Genomic DNA, 9655 nt, shown 5'->3' with positions numbered 1-9655 from the left:
GTCTTCCTCAGAAGCTCGTCCAAAACAAACCCGGTCTTCCGGACCCGGGGCTATCAGTTCATATCTCGACTCATCCCCATCAGAAGCACAAATCCTATGGCGCGTACGAAGATCGGTAACATAGTCAGTATCCACAAGGGGTTCTTCTCCAAGAACAATAACATCTACCCATCGAGCGAGGGATTCTATAGAAGACATCTTTTTTCTAACAAAGAAAAGGATCCCGAAACCTACAAAGGGGAAAGAAAAAAAAGGATAAAAAACAGGGTCTCTAAGGGGCCTAGGGTTAGATCCTTGACAAAACAGAATCACTAAGTCTACGACCAACACTCCTCTCAAATAAAAAGCATGCAAATAAAAGCAGTCATAAAAGAGGAGAAGAAGAAAGAAAAAAAAACTGACCTTTACTTTCGAAGGGTCGGAGGTGCAACAGCAGGTGATCGAAGAAAAAGGAAGCTTTCTTTTCGGAACAGAGTGTGTAAGTGAGAAAGTTTTCAGAAACGAAACAAGGAAAGAGAGTGAAAAATATTTATAAGCACGTTATGGGGCATAAAGGTAAAACGACACAACCATTTAAGAAGTTACACCGTTACCAAGGTAACCGCCCCCGCGTATGAATACTCAAACCTCTAAGAGACGTGACGTTTGATTAGACGCGATTGTTGAAAGCTTTCAAAAACACGTCGGTTCTGAAAAATCACGTCGGTTCCCTATCAGGTCGACTACGGTCTCGAGTTATAATACTCGACCCCAACTCTTAAAAGAAATTGGGCTCGAGTAGGGGCACTGTTCATACCCTGGCCCAACGCTAAGGCCCAGGTCCAAACGACAGGCCCAACTCACAAGGTTGAGCCTCACAGTATACCGACCTTCCTCTAAGAAGTCGGTGCTCCCCACGACTTGCCCTAACGAAGTCGAAAGTAGAGATTACCTGGCAGATAATAACTGCCCCTAAAATCTCTCAATCCACTTCCAGGAGCCATATCGTAACCTCCCTAAGATAAAGGGACGGTTATCCACCTTAAAAGGTGGAACTACTCCAATGGTGGTTATTGGTTCACCACTATAAATACACTGACACCCCTCAGGTATCTCTAAGTCCCAATACTCTTTAGACCTGCTCACACCCTTGCTGACTTAGGCATCGGAGTGTTTTTGCAGGTACCACCCCCCATTCTCTCGCAATCACAAGTCGGACGGAGGCCCCATAGACGCGAACCCGCTCAAAGGCTTCCTTCCTCAGACGATTGGGCCAACCTAACGAGTCCAGCCCATTAATCTCCGATTACCCAACGTAACAGGTATATACCTGTATTTAAAATATTAATATAAATAAATTATAATACATATATACCTCTATTAAATATATATTAAAATTTAAAAATAGAGAATACACTTATTCTGTTAAATATTTTTTATTTAATTTTTAAATTTGTACTTAGATAAAATTATAATAATTTAGTTGATATAATCTTTTTAATTTTGATAACATTTTAAAATTTATATTAGACTTAATTATATTTTAATGTATTTATTTGTATTTTATTATAAAATAATTATTTCGATTGAATTATAATTAAATTAATTAAACTAATAAATCGATAAATCAATGATTAAAATGGTTCCATGATCGGTTCGAGTTCTAGAACCTTATGATTTTTACCAGCTTTGGTAATGTATTTGTTAAGGATTAATCTCTACATATAAGTGTTTTGCGCTTACAAACTTTACAAGTTTGAAGAAAACGAAACTCACTAACCATGCTGCTTATGTTACGTGCCTCTTTAATAGACTTTTAAATCAATTCAAATCAATTAACGCGCAAATATATAACTTCCATTTTTCAAAAGATTTCGTTTCTTTTTTCGAATTTTTTGCCAAATTTGTTGGATCTCCTTCTTACTTTGTTTTTTTTTTCGATTTTCATGGTTTCTGAAATTAAGCTTTGAAATTGTTTTGAAGATAATGGAACTTTAGAAATACACCCAAACAATTACAAAAATATACCCAAACGATTACAGAAAGGATTACAGAAATACACCCAAACAGTTACAGAAATACACCCAAAGGATTTAAGAAATACACCCAAAATATGGGGAGACAGTATATTTCTTCTTAAAATCTTTTAATGTTTTGCTGGTTAAGGATGAGACACATGGCAGAGACAATCTAGAAAAAAACCTAGAAGAATAGTAAAACAGTATCTTAAATAATGTTTCTTCGTTTTTTCTGGTGATTTTTTATGGAGATTTGTATCTTTTCTTCTTGATTTCTTCTACTCTTCGCAAAGAGTTGGAACGTGTCTTTTGTTTCGAATGTCGCTTGAATTTTGACGGTTTGCGTTTTGATTGAGGAAGAAGAGGAAGAGTGTGAACCTTGACGGTTTGCGTTTTAATTGAGGAAGAAGAGGAAGAGGAAGAAGAGGAAGAGTGCGAATTTTGACGGTTTGCGTTTTGATTGAGGAAGAAGAGGAAGAGTGCGGCATAATGAACGCGTGCGTTGGACACTCTATTTTAAAGGAGTGGTGCGCGCGTTTTTTCCTTGGACTTGGACCAACTTGTATAGCTTGTAAGACAAAAAGACTTATATGTGTAACAGGCTTCATTTGTTAAATGTTGATATTTTTGGGAACTAATAGAAAGATTAGTTTTGTGTATCTGTATCTATTATTTTGATGGTGCATGCTATGGTGCCTATATACATTTGCCTAACTTATTAAAAAGAGACAAAATAAATATTTAAATTAAAAATATAAAAATAAATATTTTTTTAATATTTAAAACTTACCATAAAAGGCAAATTCGGCAATTTCGGCACCAAAGTTATACGCACCACAGAATTTGCCTATTTTGATATATAGTAAAAGGGTTTACTTCATTAGGTTCTGTAGATTTTTGTCTTTCCTATTGTGAATTTTTCACAATAAAAACTTCAATTTCTCTGGGCCCATATGATTTTTGACTTGGAATATTCCTATATTGTGTATTTAACTGGATTGGTTTGTGAAAATTTTATTTTGGTGCTTGTGCTTCGCTGTTAAACAAATAATTGTCTGAGCATTATTTTGCAATTAAAGATTTAACGGAAAAGCGCGAGTTTACGGCAGTAGGATATAAAAGGGATAAAATTCTGTAGACAAATGCAATAACTGTTCCAATAATACAAACTGTTTCCCCTTTCTGGCCCATTTTTGTTTGGGACAAATCACGAAGAGCATATAAAAACAGGGGCAAACAAAGGCCGAACTCTATGACGCTATATAACTGGGGGAAAAAAGAAACTACATAGTAAGACTAAGAGTAGAATATGATTTGACGATTTGTTTCCCCCTAATAGAAATTATAAGGGGTAAATGCTCTTTGCATAATTGAAGCCTTGTAAACGGCTTCTTTTAAGCAATTCACTGTTATCAATTTGATAACGGTCGACGTATGTGACAACATGTACAAATTTTTTTTTTTAATATGATATCTAACTTGGGGACGAGACACGACATACGGTGTCACCACAATTGCTGCAAACTCAATGGGATACATCTACAAGACTGTAACAAATGTAAAACAATGACGGGAGAAGAAGAATGAAAACTTTTCTTTCTTCCCAATGTTTTATATATCATCATCCTGTTTGGTATTTTAACACATGTAGCCCCTGCGGCAGCTAAGAACACCGGCGCCAGAGGTGAGGGTTCCGACCAAAGAAGAGGATTTGGCGGCAAGACTCGAGGCTCTGGCATAGCTTGACGCAGCTCCGGCTCCTGATGAAGTGAAATATGCTCCATTCAGAAGAAGGTCTCCCTCGGACCTCCAATTCCACCCTTTCCATATTGTTTCCCCTGTATCCACCCTCTTTGTCACCTGCATACATCGGTTTTTATACATTTTTAGAACATGATAAATTGCATCACCATTCACCGCACGAAACTTATTGTAATAAGATGTTACCTCCTTAGCAAAAGGGTTCTGAGGGGCAAGGTATCTGTTGCCCTGGCTGTTAATTGTGGGATCAGCACTGCCGCCAATTGCATACATCTCCCAGTGAGTATAGTCATTGTTTACTACGTGGAAATATCCATGTCTACACCTGCATTAACCATAGTACGTTTTCACTATTTAATATCCAATAACTCTATCTCTATTAACGTATTTCTTTTTGTCTTTTCTTGCTCTTTCGATCTAACTTTTTTTTTCCTTCTTTTTCTTTGCTTATAACAGTCACACACTCACCACTCACAGACACGGACCCGGATATGTACTTTATAAGGCTCACACATTTTTTTTTTTTACAAGATCCGAAAGATATAGCTAAAGGGATAATCATTCATTACCATTGTCTATTGCCTTTTAATGGCTTTCTTCTTTTCAGAAATGGACCTATATCCCATAGGAATAATCACTCATTACCATACGTCTTAGTGGGCCTATAAAGCCCTATAAAACTAATCATATACGGCCTAAATCCGACACAAATAATGGAATTCCCTTGACCAAAAACTATTAATTAACAAAAAATAATGGAAAGCCAGATCAATTGAAGTGACCTGAACATTAATAGCAACAATAACATCTTAGCTGTACTCATATAACAAAATGGAAAATTGTACGTTTGTTTATGTTATGTTACCTTGGCATTCTTTGGATTAGACCCTCCCCAAAATGGTTGTAGGCAATCGTTACTTGCATCTGCTTGTCCCGAACATAGGAGTCACTGTGTCCTAGTAGCATAACCTGTAACAAGAGTGTTCAATTTCGATGAACTCAATCACTTAGGCATTATTTATATTTTAAATAAAATATAAATAATGGAGCGCGAAGGGGAACATGGATTAAATACCTCATTATGGTGGGTAAAGTAATTGTTAGAAATAGTAATAGCAGTTGAACCCATGATGGCATCAATGAGTCCATCAGCACAATTGGACAGCGAGTTGTGGTCAATCCAAATGTGACTTGAACCAAAAATTGAGATTCCATCGCCATCAGCCATGGTCCTCCATCCATAATGACTCGGCGAGCTGCGAACCATGGCGTTCCCAGTTGGCTTGCAATCATGGATATGGAGGCCATGGATGATTACATTGGTGATGAACTGTAGTGTAAGGCAAGCACCATAAGCAATGTGAACATTGACACCACGAGCATCTATTGTCTTGAAGCTATTCATGAGGAGCTCTTGTTTCAAAGTAATGACCATGTCCCTCTTGAAGACTATCCACAATGGCCTGTCTTGGATAACAGCGTGGCGAAGAGTGCCGGGTTTGGGATTAACAGGGTCATCATCGCCAGGGTCAGTGACAACATAGTACCTTCCATCACGGCCTCCAATGGCATTGCGGCCAAAACCAATGCCACAATCTGCCAAGCGCTTTCGGTGGGCGAACCAGCGCTTGTCGCAGCGCCAGCAGTCGTCGATTGGGTTGCCAGATCCACATGAGAAGAAATTCAGATTCCTTCTTGCTGTATGGTTGCGAATGGTCCTGTTTTCACATTCATCACAGTAATTTTGTTAAATCAACTGCTAACTGACTACAATAATTTTGTGATAAATAACGTGGTAGGAATCAGTTCTTCATCAGAATCAGAATTGTTAATAATACAAGCCAAACTTTTCATTGCATTTATCATCTGGCGTTTGGAGTAACTTCCGTCTTGTTATGCAATTCACATTTTTTTATTCAATCATATGTGATATGTCACAGCATATTGTGATTTAATAGCAAAAGTTTGATTAGGAAAACAACAATTTCAGATGTTAAAGTTTAGTAGGTCATAGTTAGATGAAAATATATATAGAAATTTCAAATTATTAAAAGACTTGAATATCCTATAGACATATGGAAAGATAACTAATGGTTAACATGCACGTTACAAGAAAACCATGTGGAACTAATCATGTTTTGAGCTTTCGAATTTTGATTATAAAAATTTCCGACCGAGCTGAATGAGTGGGTCATGTGGGCACTGCAATTATTACTATGTATACGGATATACGGATAGGATGATACGATCCATACGGAAAATGGGGGTTGACATCTTCCCTAAATAATAATTTGTTCCTATTAGGACTTGGGGGTGTCGGTGTTAATGGCCAAAAAGTTCATTGAGGGTTATCACATTGAATAAGAGATATAATAATTGTGTCAGATATAACAGCTGCTAGATCAGCCAAAGCAAAACAATGTGTAGAAGATGCTCATGGCCAAACCAAGACCAGATCTAATGTTCAGTTTTGGAGCTTATGAATGTGGACAGGCTGGAGAAGGTAGCTCATTCATGTGGCATACCCCACCTTGTTGGATAATGCGGGAATCGCATAAGTTCCCAGAGTGTGATTCGATAACTATTAGAATATTATATATATATGGTATCTGTCATGCAGAGGATGACATACACACACGAGATTTTTCACTACTGATTTATGAACTTGGTAGGACCAAATAAATCATGTGCAAAAGATGAGACCATTACTGTATCCCATTGGTAATGAAGACTTTGAAGTAGTACTTCACTGATTAGAATCAATCTTTGAATTCCCTGCCAATTGGGCAATTTATTGTGCATATGCCTCTGTTCTATCGCGTTACCACTCACTGAATTCCCTAACCTTTTTTTGTGTGGTATTTTATTAATTGTTCCTAACTTTCACCTACTGTCGACCAATGAATGTGAGTAGGGAAGAAACTAAGGGACCACGAACTACGATTTTGTAAGGAGAAAGCTAGATCATTTGTAAGCATTAAAAACAAAATAGGATTTAAACAAAGCTAGAAAATGTGGATTTTAGGTTTTTGAGAAGGTGTTTAAACTTGGAATCAAGATTTGGATAAGGGGAAAGAAAAAGGAAGCAAAATATATGTTTAAGCAACAGAGCTGGATCTGGAGACATTAGCATGTGATGAAGCTGGCAAACAGAATATATAGCGAGTTCAGCTTTTCAAAGCGATATATCGTCTAGAAACAAGGAACATGGTGGATTGGTGGTTGATTTGTTAGAACTTAGAACCATTGAAGAGAGCTTGATATGATGAAAAACTAATTAAAGCAACAACAAAAAGAAAAGTATAGAGAAATTTGAAGATATATGGTGCCGTGGGTGAAAAGAAATAGCTGAAGGCCATTTAATACGGAATAAAATTGTACTTCTACTACATGCAAAACTTATGAATTTTAATTAAATAGGTCCTGGCCTCTCAGAATTCGAAGTTGCAACTAGGTGATGTTGCTGAAATGAACACTTTCTGTTAACGATGTTTGACTTTCCGGGTGGTATCTTAAGTGTTATGTTAATGAGGCATTAATTTTGGGTTTAAGCCCAAGAATGAAAAACAATAATAGAGTTAGCTTCATGACAAAGCAATAGGTTAAACAAAAGATGTAAAAAGCATAGCAGCTTTGAGTTAAACATTTTACCACAACTATAGGACTATAGGAGTGACCACCTTGACTGTACCTTCAATTCACTAGGCAGATGGCCACATAGAAGACACGTAAGGGACATTTATTACGATCAATTTTGTTGTTGCAAATTTGTGCTTGATCTTTTAAATATTTTTCCTAATTTTGTGCTGGATCTTGGATACTGTTGATAATTAGAACAAAGAAAATGCTGATTGCGAAACACTGGACATGTGAGTCCTTTTTCCTAAGCACAAGGACCAAAATAAACTAATACAGTGTGCACATGGCATTATGGCAATGGCATATGCTGTGAAAGATAAGAACCAATAATATATCTGGAAAAGTTTCAACAAATATATATAACTGGAAAAGTAAGTAAAATAAATATAATAAGTTTATATTTTATTTTTATATACACACATGCACGGAGAGATGGAGAGAGTGAGAGAGAGAGGGAGAGAGATATTACGTATCAACCATAGAAGCTATCTCCTCTGGATTATCAACGGCGTGCTCATTCATCAGAGTGTCACCCGACCTGAAAAATCGTAGAGAAATAAAACGAAAGGGAAAAAAATTAGCAGCTGAAATGACACAATTAACCTCCCTTTCCTGCAGTAACTTTATAATATATAAAATGTTATTGAAAAACAGGTAACAAATTGTACTTAAAACAAGAATAAAAAAGGTAAATAAAAGAAGATAGATGAGATAGTATTTTATAAAGAAAAAATGTGTGATCTGAATGTGAACGCTTTCATCGTGAGACTGAGACTGAATGGGAAACACAAATGAATAAACTAACGTAACAGGATTAACGGTTCGGATTTCCCAAGATCCGATCTCAATGGCTTAGAGATTTTCTCTGTGCTCAAGCTCCAACTTTTCCCAACCAAATCCAACGGTTCCAGCGCAGCACATTCGCGTTGAAACCGTTATGGTTACGGTTACTACTCCAACGGAAAATAAACGACGTCGTCAACGTCTAAAAGAAACCAGCTCGAAGCAGTAACAACTACTAGTGAAAACCGACACTGCTAAACACTAACCTCTCCACCATTGACGAGTTCTTCGAGCTCTGCAAGCTCCCCGTTCCTACATTGCCCCTGTTCCATTATCGAAGCACCGAAATTCAGAATTGAGACACACCGAAACTCACAAAGAGAGAAAAAATCTCTCGCCTTTGATCGTTTGCATCACAATTAAAGTAAAAAAGGATTTAAAAAATGAAAATTTCACGGACTCGTTAATTGAGGTAGCGCGGTAAGCTGAGAGCAGCGCCATGAGCAAAAGACAGAGCGTGAAGCCTTTCATAGAAACCTCCATTGATGCTTTTTTCTTCAACAATGGTAGCTTCGATCTTTTGAGTGTCGTGATGAGAAGTTTCAGGTATAAGAGGAGAAGAGAAAAGTAGTGGAGTTTGGGAGAGAAGGCAGAGAGAGTAGAGGGGTTTATATAGCGAATAGCATGGGAGGAGAAGAAGAAGAAGAACGTGGAGGAGTTGTGGGGCTAAAGTGTGCGCTGGCCGAACACAATAGTATATTGGAGGGTACTTAACCATGGTTAAGTTAGTAAAGGCATTTTCAAACAACCAGGTTTAGAGTTTAACCATCTTAAACGGTTAAAACCACCTCCAATCCTAACCGTCATTAACTGCTTTTACTCTCTCTCTTTCTCTCTCCGACGTGGCATGCGCTTCCTCGGTCACTCGCTCCTTCTCTCTTTCGGAGGAAAAATGGAAAATACTCTCCTTTCATAGGATGGGACCACTTAGCTTATTGTTTCCAATGGAGCCATTAATGTATGTATATACTTTTTAATATTTTGTTAAAAAAAAAAAGGAGAATATATCTAGATTGTAAATTAGAATGTACCAAAAGAAAAGTTTGTAAACTAGTCCATTGATTAATTTGCCTATCATCACTTTATTTTTCTTATGTTCCAAGATTCAATTCCATTTCCAAAGAGGTGATCTAGGTGGTGTTTCGATTAAAGAAAAAAAAATCGTACATAAATTTGTTTGGTAAAGCCAAGAAAAAAATTTTGTCCTATATACTTCAATGTGAATGACTGAATGCTAATGTAGTAATCCCTATAAAACATGATTTATTATTAGATACAATAATTAATGTAACAGGACTTTATTTTTTTTTTTGGTAAAATATTAAATTTGGTCTTTAAAGTTTAGAGTGTTTTATTTGAATTTAAAAAAGTTTTATTTAATTTTAATGTAGTTTCATTATGAGGTCAAAGTTAAA

General features: G+C 36.7%; 1 protein-coding gene across 1 annotated transcript; it reads right to left on the bottom strand.

Annotated features, from left to right (window-relative positions):
• Window positions 1-3113: 3113 nt before the first annotated feature.
• LOC112747588 (probable pectate lyase 8) lies at window positions 3114-8902 on the bottom strand. Its single transcript, XM_025795680.3, has 7 exons — window positions 8641-8902; window positions 8447-8503; window positions 7867-7935; window positions 4834-5476; window positions 4624-4727; window positions 3945-4083; window positions 3114-3857 (listed from the first exon to the last, which is right to left on the bottom strand). The coding sequence occupies exons 1-7, from the start codon at window positions 8721-8723 to the stop codon at window positions 3636-3638; spliced, it is 1317 nt and encodes a 438-aa protein (XP_025651465.1). The 5' UTR covers window positions 8724-8902; the 3' UTR covers window positions 3114-3635.
• Window positions 8903-9655: the final 753 nt, after the last annotated feature.

The sequence above is a fragment of the Arachis hypogaea genome, chromosome 2 (genome assembly GCF_003086295.3).
Source record: "Arachis hypogaea cultivar Tifrunner chromosome 2, arahy.Tifrunner.gnm2.J5K5, whole genome shotgun sequence".
Lineage (NCBI taxonomy): Eukaryota > Viridiplantae > Streptophyta > Magnoliopsida > Fabales > Fabaceae > Arachis > Arachis hypogaea.
This window is presented reverse-complemented; position numbering and strand designations above follow the sequence as displayed.

Bases quoted from the DNA above. Each gene is read 5' to 3' on its own strand.
- LOC112747588 (XM_025795680.3), bottom strand. From the start codon at position 8,723: ATGGAGGTTTCTATGAAAGGCTTCACGCTCTGTCTTTTGCTCATGGCG. The intron at 4,728-4,833 runs GTATTTAATCCA...CTCTTGTTACAG, and splicing joins ACTTTACCCACCATAATGAG to GTTATGCTACTAGGACACAG. The intron at 4,084-4,623 runs GTAACATAACAT...TGGTTAATGCAG, and splicing joins CTAATCCAAAGAATGCCAAG to GTGTAGACATGGATATTTCC.